General features: G+C 47.0%; 1 protein-coding gene across 18 annotated transcripts in view; it reads right to left on the bottom strand.

Moving 5' to 3' along the window:
* The window catches only part of PHACTR1 (phosphatase and actin regulator 1), a 518,881-nt gene that overhangs the window by 25,627 nt on the left and 473,649 nt on the right, over positions 1-19,605 (bottom strand). For 16 of the 18 annotated variants that reach the window (XM_025265809.3, XM_044927143.2, XM_044927147.2 and 13 more), the window contains 2 exons: positions 15,241-15,491; positions 12,710-12,866 (listed from right to left, as the gene is read on the bottom strand). In XM_025265809.3, coding sequence (XP_025121594.1) covers positions 12,710-12,866; positions 15,241-15,491 — 408 coding nt within the window. Of the gene's footprint in view, positions 1-9,711; positions 9,996-12,709; positions 12,867-15,240; positions 15,492-19,605 lie in introns of those variants that run through there. The other 2 variants (XM_044927167.2, XM_044927137.2) reach the window with 2 other exon arrangements.

Below are 19,605 nucleotides of genomic sequence, written 5' to 3'. Positions count from 1 at the left end.
GCATTCGAAACCAAGAAGAGGGAAATGGATATAATGAAGATAAATAAAATGAATTACTCTTATTAGCATTTTGCATGAGAGGGTTTTTTTTTTTTTTGCCAGTAAACAAAGACGGTGCGGGGACCCATGAAAAACTGGTATACTGCAAACATCTCAGTTGTAATCCGCTTCTGCTATTTAAATATTCAGGATTACGTGCCAGCACTAATAGGAGAGCTGCAGAAAAGTCACTGACAGCCAAACCGGTGGCCAGATTTGGTGGATGAGGCAGAAAGAGGGCTACACACCATGGAAATTATTCTGGAGACCAGAAATGCCAACTTCACCACTGAAGCAAAGAACAAAAAAATCTTCTTAAGTATAAATGACTAGAGCTTCATTTATCATCTGAATGCCAGAATCGCTAGAATAGACCAACCCCAAACTAAGGCATCAGATAGCGAGTCTTCTCAAGTGCCTGCTCAGCCTTCAAAGTTACTAATGAGACTTTCCCAGCTGTGAGTAACTATAAAGGCAGGGACCTCTCTCTCTCACATGGGCACTTTATTTAAATGTTCCTTTAGCAACATGGGACAGACCAGGAAATGATGCCTGTGAAAGAAACCACCCATGAGATAATTCAAGGATTCCTTACTCATGGGCTTTCTGATTTCTGAAGATGTTTCTTAAAGATTTAATCCAAAACTTTTGAGTCATTTCTCTTTCAGACAGGAATTGAGAAAATCAGCTAAGGCCTATGACTTGTTCTACTTTCCAACAAATAACTGGCTTGTTTCTTCCAGTGAGAAGTGAATTCATTTCTCCTCTTCCTGATGGTATTAATTTTAGCACTGGCTGGGGTCAGAGGTCTTGGTTTCAGATCCCAGTAAAACCAGATACCTATGTGAACTTGGCTAGCAGCTTAATTTCTTCTCAGTTTCTGTAACTGTAAAATGAAGGATGTTAGAGGTGGTGATATGTGAATGTCCGTGGCAGCTCTAAAGTGCTATAATTCTATATTTCTTCACATCCAGAAAATACAGTTGTGAAAGGAGTGAAGAAACTCACAAACAGGCTCCTTGTGATACAGGTACAAAGCCCATTGTGGGAAAAAAATGAGTCTTGTTCTGCTTATTGGACTAGGAGAAGTGATGGGTGTATTGACGATGCTGTCTTCCCTGGCTATGGAGATGCTGGAGCCATGGATTCTAGAAGCACGTGACGAATATATGGATAGAAGCTACCTGACCCATGTTAGGCTTTACTCCAGTGAAACATACACTTTTAATGGCTTAAACCACTGGAATTCAGGCTTTGTCTGTTAGGGCAGCTAGCATTACTTATTCTGAATAATAAGTCTAGCATAATACGGCATTCAACTTCACAATGAGAGAGAAGGGACTAGCATTCATTATCTACCACAGTGTGGAGAATTACTCATTTAGTGCTCCTAGATAACGGTGAGTGGAAAGTCAGTCTTACAGGGAGAGAAACTAAGGCTCGCCAGGAACCTGACTAGTTAAAAGATGGATGGAGCTGTCCCTCTCAGGCCTGGCTTCACAGTCTTTGATTGCTCTCTACTGCACCACTGCTTCCCAGACTGTGGTGTGCACCAGAACCAAGCTTGTTAAAAAGCAGATTTCTGGGCCCCATCCTCTGATTCAGAGTCTGGGTGGAACCTGAAAACCTGAATTTTACCAGGTGATGCTGGTGAGCCAGGGACCATGCTGTGGGAACCACGCACACTGCTTCTCACACTGCATCAGGTACCAGTGTCTTGAGAGCCAAACCTCAATGTCAAGTGTTTCAGGTCTTCCTACTCATTTCAGGGAAGCCCCAAGAATCCTGGAGTGGGTTGCCATTTCCCTCTCCAGGGGATCTTCCTGCCCAGGGATTGAACCTGAGTCTCCTGCATTGGCAGGCAGATTCTTTACCATCTGAGCCACCAAGGAAGCCACTTATTATGGACAGAGCTACTGAAATGCAAGACAAAGCCCAGTTCAATCCAAGATGGAAGAACATCTCCTATTCCTTCTTCTTTCCATGGCTTATCTCTCCCGTGAGCACGTTTGCTCCAATGAGCCTGAGCCACTGGTTCAGGACTCCACCTTACCACACAATCCCCAATCATAGGCACCCACCGCTACACAAAAACCAAACTAAACTAAATGTTGTTCTCACCATGTTGGCTTAAAATAGAAGGTTCTGGATTTGGAAGGTGTGTTTCTCTTTACTGCTCACTATCTCTAAAGTTCACAGCTCAGTTTCCTCACCTACAAGAACAGAGTCCCAACTGCAGCCACGTTGGCAGGGTTGGGGAGAAGGTGGTCAGATGAAGTGCAGCTGGGAGAGCATTTTCTCAACAGCAAAGGCTCCAAAGTCTTAGACGATGTTATGTCAGGACCATCACCCCGAGGGGTCGTCTCTAAACATACATATCTCTTTCTTAGCCAAATATTCTGAGAAACAGGGTCTTTCTATCTGACATTGGCTAAGATGAACAACAAACAAGAATCATCATTGCAGATGACCCCAGTCACGAGCAGGAGGAAAACTCATGGAGAACTAAAAGCCCTTCCTTTATCTAACTCTTCCAGGTGAAGAGAAACCTCTTAAAATGTGACCGTCAGCAGCCTATTTGAAATATCAACAAAATGCAAATGACACCACTCTAATGGCAGAAAGCGAAAAGGAACTAAAGAGCTTCTTGATAAAGGTGAAAGAGGAGAGTGAAAAAAGCTGGTTTAAAACTCAACATTCAAAAAACTAAGATCATGGCACCTGGTCTTATCACTTCATGGCAAATAGATGGAGAAAATGTGGAAACAGTGTCAGATTTAATTTTCTTGGGCTTCAAAATCAATGTGGATGGTGACTGCAGCCATGAAATTAAGACTCTTGCTCCTTGGAAGAATAGCTATGACAAACCTAGACAGTATATTAAAAAGCAGAGACATCACTTTGCTGACAAAGGTCCATACTATAGACAAAGCTACGGTTTTTCCGGTAGTCATGTATGGGTGTGAGAGCTGGACCATAAAGGCGGCTGAGTGTCAAAGAATTGATGCTTTTGAACTGTGGTGCTGGAGAAGACTCTTGAGAGTCCCTTGGACTGAGAAGAGATCAAACCAGTCAATCCTAAAGGAAATCAACCCTGAATATTCATTGGAAGGACTGATGCTGAAGCTGAAGCTCCAATCCTTTGGCCACCTGATGCAAAGAACTGACTCAATGGAAAAGACCCTGATGCTGGGAAAAATTGAGGGCAAGAGGAGAAGGGGATGACAGAAGATGGGATGGTTGGATGACATCACCGACTCAATGGACATGAATTTGAACAAACTCAGGGAAGTAATGAAGGACAGAGAAGCCTGGCGTGCTGCAGTTCCTGGGGTCGCAGAGTCAGACATGACTGAGCGACTGAACAACAACAAAGCAGGACGACTACTACTACTGAGTCCTACTCAGGACTCACCCCTTCTCTGCTTGGTCTGCAGCTGAAGACAGCTGTATTCTTCCTGCCCCTTTATGCCCTGAATTTGAAAAGCCGCTAGAATAATCAGCCATTTAAAAAACATATTAAAAAAAAACAACAACCAGGGACTTCCCTGGTGGTGCAGTGGTTAAGACTCTGAGCTTCCAATGCAATGACTCACACCTTCCAATGTGCAGGTTCAAGCCCTGGTCGGGGAACTAAGATCCCACATGGTGCATGGTGTGGCCAACACCACCCCCCACCCCCCCACCCCCCCCACAAAAAAAACAACAAAACAAACAGAAAAACCCAAGACTCCCCATCCTCCAACGATGGCCACCTTTTAAAAAAAAAACCCTCTGCAAGTTTTAAACACTAATTTGGATTCTATTTCTGCTGGACAAAAAGCAGCTCCTTGGTCCTACACACTTGCTGTATTGCTGGAAACTGCACAGGTGACCAGGGCAGCTGCGAGTCCTAAGTGCAGAGCACTGGAAGGGCCCTACAGACGTGGCTTTGTTTCTTGACATCCAGTGTGGAGCCTGCAAACTGACTCCTCCCCTACACACACACACAGAGGCACACTGTCAGGGCTCATCTCTGGCAACAGGATGGCAAGAACTCAGTCTTCACTGCATGTCTTAACAACTGGAGGCTGAGACAAGAGGGCAAGGCTGCAGATGTCTCTGCAAGGCTCTGAGACAGGTTCAGCAGCTGTGGGTCCCTGTGAGACCAGCTGGGACCTGCGACCCTGTAACCGAGCGCTTGCACTTACACCTGGACAAACATCTCCAGCAACAGCATACAAAGAAACTATCAGGGACTAAAAGTAACTGCACGCATGCTCAGTTGGGGCAACTGTGAACAAGATGCAAAAGGGTCATAAATCAACCTCCATCTCAGAGGCACTGGGAGCCCAAGCAGGATCCTGGGTGTGATCCCTGCACACAGGACCATCATGAGGGTAAGTAAACCACCTACATCACTCCTCTCGTCCAACCTACCCTCATCCCATTTAAGGAACCAGCTCGGCCCCACTTTGGCACCTGTTACTTGTTTTCGCTCCCGTGGGTGCAGCATGAGTCCCAGTAAAGCCTTGCCTGAGCCTCTCATCTGGCCTCTTAATCAGCTTCTATTGATTACAGAATTCAAGGACCCAAGTTGGCAATATTTATGATAGGTGTGGCTTCCCTAGTGGCTCAACTGGTAAAGAATGTGCCTGCAATGCAGGAGACCTGGGTTTGATCCCTGGGTTGGCAAGATCCCCTGGCAAAGGGAATGGCTACCCATTCCAGCATTCTGGCCTGGAGAATTCCATGGTCTATGGGGTTGCAAAGAGTCAGACAAGACAGAGTGACTTTCACTTTTCATGATGGGTGTGGCTCACGCCTCAATGCCACAACCTCTACCCACACGGTCCTGAAGTTTTATTCCACCTCCTCTCAACACACCTCACTTAAATCTTTCTCAGGACAATGTTTGAACCATTCATTGAAACAAACATAAAACCAATGTGTAGCTTCCCTTAACTTTCCATCGTCCGGTTGTGCTGTAGCCTTGACTCAATTCAGCACCTTTCAGAAGATGTCAGCCTTTCTGAAGGGCTTTTAGAGAAGATTTTCTACTTTGCACAGTGAGTTAATGGGAGGTGTCAAATGATCTGAAAGCAGCTGAGCTGCTCGAAGATTCCATGAGTTTGTTATGCAAATGCTGCAGGATTCAATAACTCCATTCCCATCATGTTTTGCCCAGATTTAGCTTATTCCAATTACTCAGTTGCAGCTTGGTGGCTGGTATCTAATTTCAGTTTTGTTTACAGGAGGGCTCAGAATCCACAGAAAAAGCCCACCAACCCGAGCCATTCCCACCCATGCATTGCGGATGTGAAGGCGAGCGGATATCCATGCCCTCTTCCCGCTCCCCTGTGGTCCCCTCTCCACTCTGTCCCTCATCACAGCCCAAGTGGTGAAGAGGAGGATGAGACTGCTGCTGCAAGGCTGCAAGGCCAGATGCATGAGGAAGCTCCTTCAAAACTTCACTCAAGTCTATTTTCCTCCCCTCTTTCTATCAAGTGATTCACAGGGATGTGTGTTTAGGGCACCCTCAAGTCAGCCAAAGTTGAACTGAATTCCTAGAGCCTTTGATTGTTATTCCTATTTTTAGAAAGTGTTTTTTTTTTTTTTTTTTTTGCAGCAATTACCTGGTCTGGGAAGGTACCAGCTTACACTCGGCATCAGCCCTTAGGTCTGGGGGAGATGCCATTTTCCACCTTGGAACTAGACTCCTAATGCTGATTTTCCCAAACCGTAAACAGTATGCAAGCTCCAGTCAGAAGGCAGGATTTAATACTGCTTTTATTGCCTGTGCTACGAGTATGAAAAATGGATTTCAAGTTTCTCCCTTGAACATTATATGACGATTTAAAGCTGCACATAATCCTCTGTATATATTATTTTATATTCTTCCTGTAGTGTGAACTACTTAGGAGCATAAAATACAGATTTAGAATACTCTCTTTCTAGCATATTAAATTCTACATGAGAGAAAATAACACATTAGGTTTCATGGGAATGATCAGGACATTATTCCCCACCTCCCCTATCTCATTCCCCACGCCCCTGTCAGTGTAAAGACAACAGCTTTTTAAAAGAGAGCAAGGATTTCGCTGGTGGTCCAGTGGCTAAGACTCCGTGCTCCCAGTGCATCGGGCCTGGGTTCAATCCCTGCTTCAGGGAACCAGACCCCACATGCCACAACTAAAGATTCTGCAACGGAGATCAAAGATTCTGCACACTGCAACCAAGACCTGGGGCAGCCAAATAAATAAATAAAAGGAAATAGTAAAAAAAAAATTAAAAAAGAGAGAGAAAGAGAGAGATGACAATGGTAAGTACCAAGCAGGAGGCAAGAGGGAGAATTCTGGTAATTTTCAGAGGGGGCTCCTACATCTGATGCCCCGTGATGCATGGTACTGGATCTCAGGCCGTAGGCACAGATTCAAACTGTCAACAATGACCAGTGCTTTACCCTTAAATCCTTCTGATTCTGAGACTCATACACATTAAGGAAAAAAAGCAGCTACAGCTATTTCAACCAATTTCTTCATTCATCTTAACGTATTCTTCCACAGTCAATGACAAATATTCTGAAAACCAACTGACTACAAAGTCCTGAAAGAGAGAGAGCTGGGTCAAAAGGTTTTTTAGGGATACAGTATATTTCTTTAATGATTAATCCTCATAACCCCATTCAAATTAATTGAGATCCTAGAAGATGCTAATTCCCAGTTGCTACAGATTTGGAACAATGAACTAGTTCATAACTGGGAAAGGAGTACGTCAAGGTTGTATATTGCCACCCTGTTTATTTAACTTATATGCAGAGTACATCATGTGAAATGCCGGGCAGGATGAAGCACAAGCTGGAATCAAGATTGCTGGGAGAAATATCAATAACCTCAGATATGCAGATGACACCACCTCAATGGCAGAAAGGAAGAGGAACTAAAGAGCCTCTTGATGAGGGTGAAAGAGGAGAGTGAAAAAGTCTGGTTTAAAACTCAACATTCAAAAAACTAAGATCACAGCATCCAGTCCTATCACTTCAAGGCAAAGAGATGGGCAAAAAATGGAAACAGACTATTTTCTTGGGCTCAAAAATCACTGTGGACAGTGTGGACTGCAGCTATGAAATTAAAAGACACTTGCTCCTTGGAAGAAAAGCTATGACAAAGCTAGACAGCATATTAAAAAGAAGTGAAAGTGAAAGTCACTCAGTCGAGTCTGACACTTTGCAACCTCATGGTCTATACAGTCCATGGAACTCTCCAGGCTAGAATACCGGAGTGGGTAGCCTTTCCCTTCTCCAGGGGATCTTCCCAACCCAGGGATTGAACCCAGGTCTCCCACATTGTAGGCAGATTCTTTACCCAGCTGAGCCACAAGGGAAGCCCAAGAATACTGGAGTGGGTAGCCTATCCCTTCTCCAGCAGATCCTTCTGACGAATCGGGGTCTCCTGCATTGCAGGTGGATTCTTTACCAACTGAGCTATCAGGGAAGCCCATTAAAAAGCAGAGACATCACTTTACTGACAAAGGTCCGTCTAGTCAAAGCTATGGCTTTTTCCAGTAGTTATGTACGGATGTCAGATTTGGATCATAAAGAAGGCTGAGCACCAAAGAATTGATGCTTTTGAACTGTGGTGCTGCAGAAGATTCTTGAGAGTCCCTTGTACTGCAAGACCAAACCAGTCAATCCTAAAAGAGGTGAGTGAAAGTCGCTCAGTTGCATCCAACTCTTTGTGACCCCATGGACTATACAGTCCATGACATTCTCCAGGCCAGAATACTGGAGTAGATAGCCTTTCCCTTCTCCAGGGGATCTTTCCAATCAAGGGATTACATCCAGGTCTTCTGCATTGCAGGCGGATTCTTTACCACTGAGCTATGAGGTAAGCCCATCCTCAAAGAAATCAGTCCTAAATCTTCATTGAAAGAACTGATGCTGAAGCTGAAGCACCAGTAGATTGGCCACCTGATTCGAAGAGCTAACTCATTGGAAAAGACTCTGATGCTGGGAAAGATTGAAGGCAGGAGAAGAAAGGAACAACAGAGGATGAGATGGTTGGATGGCATCTCTGATTCAATGGACATGAGTCTGTGCAAACTCTAGGACATAGCAAAGGACAGGGAGGCCTGGCATGCTGCAGTCATGGGGTTGGCAAGAGTTGGACATGACTGAGTGACTGAACAACACAGACACACACACACGTCCACATTTATCACACACTGAAGAATTCAATCTCATGTCATCAAAGTGTATAGTGCATGCCCATAGCATTTAGGACTATCCTGTAGACAGTAAAAACTATGATTTCCAGGTCAGAAATTAAATCCAGGGGCACAGGCTGAGACATGATACTGGGGCTAAATTTAATCCATGCTCAGTCTGTACAATGTTAAAAAAATTTGAAATTTTCATTTAAAAAAAAATTCAGATGTTTTTTCATAATATCAGATAAATGGTTCTTCATTTCTCCACAACAACCAGGGGCTGAAGCTGAAGAGTGGCAACCCCTTTTGATAAAGGGTGGACTTTTCATCTCACCCCAGTTTCCAGCACACCCTGATAATATTAGAACTGCCTGCTTTCCTTATGTTCAATACCTGCCTGGCTCTGGGCATGCATTTGAGTTTCTGGCCCCTTTTCTAGGTAGACACACTTGATGCTTCCCCAACTGGTATGGTTTGAATTGCATTTCCCCAAGATACAAATGCTGAGGTCCTGGGACTTCTCTAGTAGTCCAGTGGTTAAGATTCCACCCTGTAGTGCAGGGGACTCGGGTTCAATCCCTAGTCAGGGAACTAAGAGCCCACATGCTGTGTAGCAATTAAGTCCACAGGCTACAACTACAGAGCCCAAGCACTCTGGAGCCCAACTGTGCTGCAACTGCTGAACTACTGAGCCTACACACCACAACCAGAGACCGCAGGCTGCAGCTGGAGAGTCTGTGTGATGCAAGGAAAGATCCAGCACGAGGCAATGAAGATCCTGCACGCTGCGGCTGAGACCTAACACGGCCAGATAAATACACTGAAAACACAGCGTTGAGGTCCAGGTCCAATCTCCAACACCTCAGAGTGTGAGCTTATTTGGAGTCAGAGTCTTTTAAGAGGTAATCAAGTTAAAACAAGTTGATGAGGGTTAGGTCTGAATCTAAGATGACTGGTTTCCTTCTAAAAAGGCGAAATGTGGACAGACACACACAGCAAGGGAGAATGCTGATGGAAGATGAAGGCAGAGATCAGGATGATACATCTATAAGCCAAGGAAGGCTAAAGACTGTCTGTGAACCACCAGAACCAGGGAGGGGTCTGGAACAGATTCTCCCCCACAGCCCTTAGAAGGAACCAACCCTGCTGACACTCTGATTTCAGACATGTAGGCTCCAGACCGTGAGACCATACAGTTCTGATGGGTAAGCCACTCAGCCAGTGGTACTTTGTTACGGCGGCCCTAGAAAGTGAATACTCTCAGTGGCTGAAATAAAGTCAGTATCTCCTTTAATCATTGGGAAGAAGCATAGGTGAGTGGCCTGAATCACCAGCTACTCTGGTTTAGGAAAAGCACATCACAGGGAGAAACATCCTTTCCAAACCCAAGCAAGGTTTCCAAGGCTTCCCTAAAGGGATATTCCCTAACGGTGATATTTTAAGGGTGAAGAGATGTTTTAGGGGAACAAGTGTCAGAGAGGCAGATTGCTCAAATCTTCATTTATTCTTGAGGTTAATTTCGTGCCTACGTATACTGCAAGGCACCTCCCATTTTATTCTTCTTTCCAGGCTTTTTCTCCCCGTATATGATCCAAAGCTTGCAGAGGTGCTGGAGGGGACTGAGGAAGTGATCTCAGTTGGACAGCAATGGGCAGGTGGGTCTGAAAAGCTGGCTGTTCCCCAGAGGAGGCCCTGAGTAACTATGAACAGATCCTGTTTCAGAGTCTGAGCTCCTTTCTCTTAAAATCAGTAGTCCTTATACGAGGTACCTAGAACAGTCAAATTCACAGAGTCAGAAAGTACACTGGTAGACGCCCGGGGCAAGAGGGGAGGGGAGAATGGGGTATTCGTTTTTAAGGGGATCAGAGTTTCAGTTTAGGAGGGTGAAAAAGTCAGGAGATGGATGATGGAGAGAGTTATACAACAATGTGAATGTACTTAGTGCCAGTTAAATATGGTTAAAATAATATGTTATATACAAAGTGACTTGTACCATAATAAAAAAATTTTTTAAAAATAAGTAGTCTTGGTGACTTATGGAATGATTCACTTTCTAAAGTATGTTTCTGAAGCAAAACAATGACTCCTTCAGGCATCAAACTTCTATGTGGTCCCTCAAAATCCCGTTCCAATGGGCCGGAGAACCACCTTCTAGGTGGCAGACGAGGGGAAGTTTACTTCAGTCAATCAACGCTCCAAGCTGGGAAGTGAAGCAGGGCCAGATCAGCTGTCCTCTGGCTGATCAAGAGGTCACCCTCACTATGAACACGGAGAAGCATGGCTCCACGTCTCATTTTTTAAATTATGACTTTTTTTGGGGGGTGTGGAGTGAGGTAAGATGGATTTCAAATAAATAAAATGGAAGTATGTGGGCTGACTACTAATCTTAGGGGAGTAAAAAGCTTGGTAAATGAAGGGAACTAAAGGTGGACTGGATAGCCAAGATCACGCAGGCTGACCACGTCCTAGGGTTCAGGTTGAAGTGCCTAGACCAAGAGAGAAAGCAGTGGCACCGTGCATCTGGGGGCTCTGGAGGGGAGAGGGAGTGTCCTGAGGTCTCTACATTTCCACGGACTAGAGGTTCCTGGAGAAAAAAAGACCTGCTCATGTGGCTGTGAGACGGGACCCTCAGACCTGCGGATTTGAACCTTTTCAGTTCAGTTTAGTTCAGTCGCTCAGTCGTGTCCAACTCCCCATGAATCACAGCACACCAGGCCTCCCTGTCCATCACCAACTCCCGGAGTTCACTCAAACTCACGTCCATCGAGTCGGTGACGCCATCCAGCCATCTCATCCTCTGTTGTCCCCTTTTCCTCCTGCCCCCAATCCCTCCCAGCATCAGAGACTTTTCCAATGAGTCAACTCTTCGCATGAGGTGGCCAAAGTACTGGAGTTTCAGCTTTAGCATCATTCCTTCCAGAGAAATCCTACAGCTGATCTCCTTCAGAATGGTCTGGTTGGATCTCCTTGCAGTCCAAGGACTCTCAAGAGTCTTCTCCAACACCACAGTTCAAAAGCATCAATTCTTCGGTGCTCAGCTTTCTTCACAGTCCAACTCTTACATCCATACATGACCACTGGAAAAACCATAGCCTTGACTAGACGGACCTTTGTTGGCAAAGTAATGTCTCTGAACCTTTTGGAGAACTCAATTTAATTTTTAAAGCACATACCCCCACATATGCTATTTCTTTATCTATAAGTTATGTATAAGTACTCCTGCATGATATATACGGAGAAGGCAATGGCACCCGACTCCAGTACTCTTGCCTGGAAAATCCCACGGACAGAGGAGCCTGGTAGGCTGTAGTCCATGGGGTCGCGAAGAGTCTGACACGACTGAGCAACTTCACTTTCCCTTTTCACTTTCATGCATTGGAGAAGGAAATGGCAACCCACTCCAGTGTTCTTGCCTGGAGAATCCCAGGGACAGGGGAGCCTGGTGGGCTGCCGTCTATGGGGTCGCACAGAGTCGGCCACGACTGAAGTGACTTAGCAGCAGCATGGTATATATGTATAATACAGACACAACTGACTCAAAAGAAGAATGATGTAAAATAAATTTAGGTTCCAGCTCTATTTCATCTACCACATACCCCAGTGGATGGCCATGTTGTCCCCCTGGTTCTCTGCACCTGGCTCAAGTCTGTATACATAAGGCAGAGCAACACACACCCAGCTGACTGTGTTCACCTCTGAAGTGCAGCCCACACCTCTCAAATAACGGTTAGTTGAGATAGTTATTCATTATCAAAGCATTCAAATGACTGAGGTTTAGGAGAGTCTGCCCAATAGCATCAATGAGAAAACATTTTTAGAAGAACAGTATTTTTGCATTTTTAGGTAGAAACTCACATACAGATGTGAGAGTTGGACCATAAAGAAGGCTGAGTGCCAAAGAATTGATGCTTTTGAATTGTGGTGCTGGAGAAGACTCTAGAGAATCCCTTCAACTGCAAGGAGATCAAACCAGTCAATCCAAAGGAAATCATTCCTGAATATTCATTGGAAGGACTGAAGCTCCAGTGCTGTGGTCACCAGATGTGAAGAGACAACTCACTGGAAAAGACCCTGATGCTGGGAAAGACTGAGGGCAGGAGGAGAAGGGGACGACAGAGGATGAGATGGTTGGATGGCATCACCGACTCAATGGACATGAATTTGAGCAAGCTCTGGGAGACAGTGAAGGACTGGGCAGCCTGGCGGGCTGCAGTCCACCGGGTTGCAAAGAGTCACACATGACTTAGTGACTACACAACAGCCTTAACACTGGATATCATGTTATTTGTTTCTGCCCCCTTCTCCCAATTTGGGATTATTCTTGGAGTGCCACCTTATATTTTTATGCTATTAAAACTGTCAGGATAAAATTATGTTTTAAATCGTGCTCACTCCATGAGGACCGCAAACATGGCCACAGGCTTTTCAAAGAGAGTGAGATTTCGAGTGCACCTCAAACAGTCCAAGGGAGCCCCTGACCTACCTGGTGAGCTTGGTGCCAATCTGCTGCCGCAGCTCCAGTCGCTCCTCGTCTGTCTGCCGGGGAAGGATGTTCTTTTCTTCCAGCTCTCGCTTGGAGGGCCTGTTGCTGAGCTTGATGGCTAAGGAGTCCTTCCTGCATACCTTCATGGCCAGGGAGCCTGCAGGAGGGCAGAGATGAGTTAATAAAGCCATCGCCAACCTGGGCTCCGGGCTCCCCCAGAGTCAGCTGTGGCCCACAGGGTGCAAGACAGGGAGACGGATATAACAGCCCAACTCCTGAGGGTGGTCAAGACCTCAGTCAAAGGAGGAAAGTGACTGTATGTCACTTTCATGGTTTCTGCCATCAGCATGTCCTGTCTACCTCCCAGTGTGCTGAGCATGTGAGGAGCACATGGGCAACCTGTGACGGGATCTCTGCTTCCCCAGGAACTCCCCACCTGGTGGGAACATCACAAAGGAGGGTAGGACAGACTGTGGAGCATAAAACAGACCACGAAGGACGGAGGACGAGGGGCTGGCACGTGCAGGATAAATGAGACCTACAGGCAGCCGGCTGGAGTGCACCTGCCTGTATGAAGGCTCAGAGGTGATGTGTGATAAGCCAGGGAATCACAGGAGACAAGAGATCAGCTACAGCGGGGCTGGGGGTGCGGAACAAGGTAAGGCTGGGCAACATGGGTCAGTGTGGGGTGGGAGGGAGAACAAATTCATGGAAAGGCAATATTCAGGCACTGCTTTTCAACACAGGAGGTTCTGAGCACCTTCCATCTGGAATAAATCCATGCTTCTCAGCCAGGAGAGATTTTTGCCCCCCAGGGGACATTTGGCCAAGTCTAGAGACATTTTTGGTTGTCAAACTGGGGTCTGGTGGAGAGGCTGCTACTGGCATCCAGTGGGTAGAGGCTATTCAACATCCTACGATACACAGGGCAGCTGCCATGACAATCACTCATCTGGCCCAAGACGTCACGAGTGCTGAGGTTGGGAAACCCTGGTATAAATGCTCCATCATCTGGGCAGAAAGTGATGGGCAGAGGCTGGACAACATGGGCCTTTGGCTGCCCCTCCATGGTTCTTTCCGCAATAGCAGGACTATTTCTAGTGCTCAAGTTTATTTTGCTACCTGAAGCCCAGTATGTGAGGCAAGAGGAAAGGCCTGGGAAGCACCAAGTTTGGGGGATCCCTTTGGATTCTGCATAGTAAGTGCTTGTCTTCTTTTTTCTGCTGCTGGTTTTAGAACATGGGCTTTGGAGTAAGGCCCAGGCAGCTTCAGCTCTCAGCGCTGCCTCTTAGCAGATGTGAAGCTCTGGGCTGCTTCATTTCCTTCCCTGCCCCCCACCCTCATAAAATGGGGCAGGAATTTATGCCCCTGGGGGTTGTGAGATGTAGATAAGAATGAAATCTTAGCCTATTGTCAGGCACACAGTAAAAGTTTGCTATTATTTAAGTTCATGCATTAAAGGTTGATCAAATATCAGTCAATATTCATTCAATTGAAACATTCATTTTTTGTAACCAGAATGACAGATTTTGAACTATGCTTTCTTCATTTTTTCCCTTGTTTCTTAGCATACTGAAAGACCTTAAAGAAGAAATTTAAATTCAGGCCTTCTGAAGTGGTTGAGGTATGCTTAAAAATGAATTTGTTCCATATACAACAGTTAGTGCTTTAGTGTATTCTGTATACTGGAATTGAATTTTAAAGTGCTTCCTTCTCTTCACCTTTTTTTTTTTTTTTGGATGGGGGTTTCCCTGGTGGCTCAGATGGCAAAGATGGCAAAGAATCCGCCTGCAATGCAGGAGGCCTGGGTTCCATCTCTGGGTTGGGAAGATCTCCTGGAGGAGGGCATGGCCCACTCCAGTATTCTTGCCTGGGGAATCCCCATGGACAGAGGAGCCTGGTGGGCCACAGTCCATGGGTCGCAAAGAGTCCGACACGACCGAGCAACTAAGCACAGAACCGCACATGGCATCCCACAGGAAGCAATCAGAGAAAGAACGGACATCTAAAGAGGTAAGAGATGGCAGCATGATGCTGCAGTTTCTAGAGTTCTGATGTTGTTCAGAAGATCGTCACCCTTTCATTTTACTCATGAAAAAATAGTAACACTGGACCTCAGATTTGAATCCACAGAGGTGGGCAGCTCCTCGCTCCGGCCACGCCCCCACCATGCCCCCAGCGCCCGCCACGCCCCCGCCCCGGCCATGCCCCCCTGCGTCCGTCCCGCCCCGCCCCCAGCGCCCGCCACGCCCCCGCCCCGGCCATGCCCCCCGCGCCTGTCCCGCCCCGCCCCCAGCGCCCGCCACGCCCCCGCCCCGGCCATGCCCCCCTGCGTCCGTCCCGCCCCGCCCCCAGCGCCCGCCACGCCCCCGCCCCGGCCATGCCCCCCTGCGCCCGTCCCGCCCCGCCCCCAGCGCCCGCCACGCCCCGCCCCCAGCGCCCGCCACGCCCCCGCCCCGGCCATGCCCCCCTGCGTCCGTCCCGCCCCGCCCCCAGCGCCCGCCACGCCCCTAGAGTTTAGAAGTACCTACTGGTATACAATGAACTGTCGTCATCCTCATCCTCTTCCTCCTCCTCCTCCTCTTCTCTTGTGTACAGGCAAGAAGAGTCTTCGTAGTCTGACTCATGAGGCACATTTTCTTTATTGTCATCACATTCAATCACAACAGTTGGCACTTGTCTGATTTCCGGAAGGCCCAGAGGTCCTGCTTTCGTGACACTGTCACCCGAGTGCAAACCAGAGCTGTGGTAAGAAGTAGAACAGGGGACCCGCTGCTCAGAGCTGTTTAAAAAGAAAGAAAAGAGGACATTCCTTCCGGCTAAGGTGTCGTATAAATGCATGAGAACCTGTTAAAACCCTGGCCGTCCTGCACTCGGAAGCAAAAGGTCTACGGGGCAATCCGGGTCCCATTCCTCACCTACAGCTCGACGTGCCGGGACAGCAGAGTGACCTGGTGGTGGCGGCATCCGCTCTCTTCTGATGGTGGGCAGACTGTTCACTTTTCTGAGCCTCAGTTTCCTTGGATGAAACTGGGTAAATCCTATCTTTTCAGCAGGTCTGGTGCATGTGTGCCCCACCGGCAGGGCCTCAGAGGAGCCCCACACTTGTTATTTCTAGAAAGGGCCCTCCAAGTGGTTTCTGGACATTGTCCATATCAGTCTGTTCTCCAGGACAGCTTTTGGAAACTCAGATGTGGCTATCTCAACTGTTAGAACCCTGAGTGTCTTCCTAGTCTACAAAACCAGTGCTCCAAGACTGATACAGAAAAGTTGTCAAAAATCCACACTGCAGGCTATACCAGTCATAGCAAAGAACTAAATTAACTGAAACGTGGCTTCTTATTACATCTTGCCTCCACCTCTGATGGCCAAGGGTAGGAAGGGAAAGACCTTCTGGAATGGTGTGGTCACTTAGAAGACCTGCTCTAAATGAAAGGTCTCACTGCCAGAGGAGAGGGAAAACCATTAGCCTGGAAGCAGCAGTTTAAACACAGCCTGACGTGCAATACCTCGTATCATCTGCCCCAGCCTCGTCCCCCTACCTGTCCCCACACAAGTCACCTCGTTCACATGCAACAATGCACTGCACACTCCTGGCCTGGGGTATGCTCCCATCTCACCTTCACCTTGCTAATTTCTGTCGACCTTTCAATACTCGTCTTGGGCAACACTTTGCACAGGTTCTCGGGAGATTCCACAATTTTGAGAACTGGGAACATCCATTTGCTTACTATTTGGGGAGGAGTTGCCCCTGCCAGCCAAGTGCTAGATACCTCCAGGGGCAGGGACTGTGCCCTCTTCACATCTGCAGCAGGTGCCTGGCACCGTGGCTGACAGTAAATGGGCACTCAGTCCATGCTGATTGTCTTTGCTGGGCTGGAATCCCTGACATTTAGGTGCATTTAAAATGGGTGATGAGTCATACTCAAAAGTATTAGTGAAGAGATCAGTCTTCAATTTTCAGGGAGTATTTTTAGTGTACTGCAGAGCTATACATGCCCCTGACCTGACTGGCACTTTTGGTAACGGCTTAACGACCGAGTCAAATATGTGGAAGAACTGAGGTAGAAAAGCAAAAAGCGAACATTTATTGAATGTGTCACCCCCTGTGCTGCAAACTTCCATATCCAGTATCTCATCACATTGTTAATAACAACCCTGCAGGAGAGGTGTCAGATATCCTCATTTTAATAAGCAGGAAATGGAGGCTCTGAGAGGGTAATTAACAAGCCCATGATGGCACAGGTGGTCAAGGAGCCAGTTAGAATTTGAACTTGCTCTGTTTCAATATGCTGTATCCAAACACTGAATTGTGATACTTGTAAGATTGTGTATTTTGGTTAAACACAAACCCTACTAACCATGCACACATATGCATTCAAGGTGGAGAAAACATCATGCTTTGTCAACAACACATGTACCAAGCAGGCATCGTGACTCTGTAAATGTTTTAGATGTTACTAACCAGGGTAAGTAATAGTGTCCCCGCTCCTTCACGGTCAGGTCACAGGGCATTGAGTTTAAAGGATACGTCTTAAACGCTGGGTTTAGAATGGTCAGGATGGGGAAAGGACTCGAATGTTTACCTACTGTCACAACGACCTTTGCACCAGAATGGCAGTGTTGAGAAGCTGTAATAGAGCCTCAAATCTTCACTATCCATTCCCCACCGCCTTCCCACCCGCCATGGTTGTGCAGCATGTGAGATCTTAGTTCCCTGACCAGGAATCAAACCCATGCCCCCTGCACTGGAAGCATGAAGTCTCAACCCCTGGACCACCAGGGAAGTACCAACTGTTCAGTTCTTTACAGAAAAAGTTTCCTGACCCCTGATCCAAATGAATATTTCTAACCTCTATCATAAGGGGACGACAGAGGATGAGATGGTTGGATAGCATCACTGACTCGATGTACATGAGTCTGAGCAAGCTCTGGGAGTTGGTGATGGACAGGGAAGCCTGGCGTGCTGCAGTCCGTGGGGTCACAAAGAGTCGGACATGACTGAGTGACTGAACTGAACTGATCATCCCTCACCCCTTAGCTTTTCTGTGTGAGCTATATTTGAAGTCCACAAGTTTTATGTTGACTTCCCTCGTGGCTCAGACCCCGATGCTGGGAAAGACTGAAGACAGGAGGAGAAGGGGACGACAAAGGATGAGACGGTTGGATGGCATCACTGACTCAATGCACATGAATTTGAGCAAGCTCTGGGAGTTGGTGATGGACAGGGAAGCCTGGCATGCTACAGTCCATGGAGTCGCAAAGAGTCGGATAAGACTGAGCGACTGAACTGAACTGATGCTGAAGCTTCAATACTTTGGCCACCTGATGCGAAAAGCCAACTCACTGCAAAAGACAGTGATGCTGGGAAAGACTGAAGGCAAAAGGAGAAGGGGACGGCAGAGGATGAGATGGTTGGATAACACTGCCAACTCAATCGATGTGAATTTGAGCAAACTCCGGGAGATAGTGGAGGACAGAGGAGCCTGGTGGGCTATAGTCCATGGGGTCGCAGAGAGTTGGATGCGGCATAGTGACTGAACAAAAACAATAATAACAACAATTAAAACTTTTAAAAAGCTTGTCTTAAACTCCATTAAGGTACCACCAATGATGTGTGCATATATATATATATATATATATACACACACACACACACACACACATATATACACACACCATATTTTGATTAAATGTGTTGGGCTCGACCAGAGTCTCTCAACCTTGGCGTGGCTGACCTTTTGGACTGGGTCCTTCTTTGTGGTAGGGGGTTGTCCTGTGTGTTGTAGGATGTTGAGCAGCAAACCTGGTCTCTACCCACTAGATGCTAGTGGCATCTCCTCTGGTGGTGACAACCCCGAGTATCATCAGATATTGTCCAATGTCCTCTGGGGGGCAAAGCTGCCCATTTGGGAACTACTGGCCTAGAGTATAGGGCTTCCCCGGTGGCTCAGACAGTAAAGAATCTCCTGCAATGCAGGAGAGCCAGGTTCGACCCCTGCGTCTAGAGTATGCAGACAGCTCTGCAGCCTGCTGCATCCTCAGAGTTGTACCACGTGAGTCTCCTCTAATGCAGCCTGGGTATTAGTGCTCAGGAATCTGCAGTATTCGCTGAAGGGTGAACTGCTCAGATCCCTTGACCTGCTGTGTATCAGGCTGGCACTCTGGGGGCGGTACCAGCCCATCTGACATCGTGACAGTTCCGCTGAGCGCATTATCTCTGCTCCTGCTGTGGTCCCAAAGCAGTTACCCTGTTAACACAGGCGCTCTGAACCCGTCTGAGGGAAGCAGCTTGGCTTGTTATGTGGCCCAGATGGGTGAGTTACAAAATGACACTCCAGCAGCCTGAAAGAGTCACCACACCTTCCAGAGTACCTGTCAACGTCCCCGAGGCAAAGCTGACTCATGTAAGCAGATCTATTCTAGACCACTCAGGTCAACACTCTTTGGGGATTAAGCACTGAGTTTGCTCAGAAGTCAAACGGATCTCATTTTGAAATAGAAATGTGTATTTTAAGTGCTGCTGCTGCTAAGTTTGCTTTAGTCGTATCCGACTCTGTGCGGCCCCATAGACAGCAACCCACCAGGCTCCCCCGTCCCTGGGATTCTCCAAGCGAGAATACTGGAGTGGGTTGCCATTTCCTTCTCCAATGCATGAAAGTGAAAAGTGAAAGTGAAGTCGCTCTGTTGTGTCCGACCCTCAGCGACCCCATGGACTACAGCCTACCAGGCTCCTCCGTCCATGGGATTTTCCAGGCAGGAGTACTGGAGTGGGGTGCCATTGCCTTCTCCATTTTAAGTGCTAATGAAAGGTAAATGAAAAACACTTTTAAAATGTGTGCAGTATACTTATTTTCTCTAAAAGAATCATAATGGAAGTGATTTATGAGCAAGCT

Source organism: Bubalus bubalis, chromosome 2 (assembly GCF_019923935.1).
Source record: "Bubalus bubalis isolate 160015118507 breed Murrah chromosome 2, NDDB_SH_1, whole genome shotgun sequence".
Taxonomy (NCBI): Eukaryota; Metazoa; Chordata; class Mammalia; order Artiodactyla; family Bovidae; genus Bubalus; species Bubalus bubalis.
The sequence above is the reverse complement of the archived record's forward strand: the minus strand, read 5'-3'. Positions and strand labels throughout refer to the sequence as shown.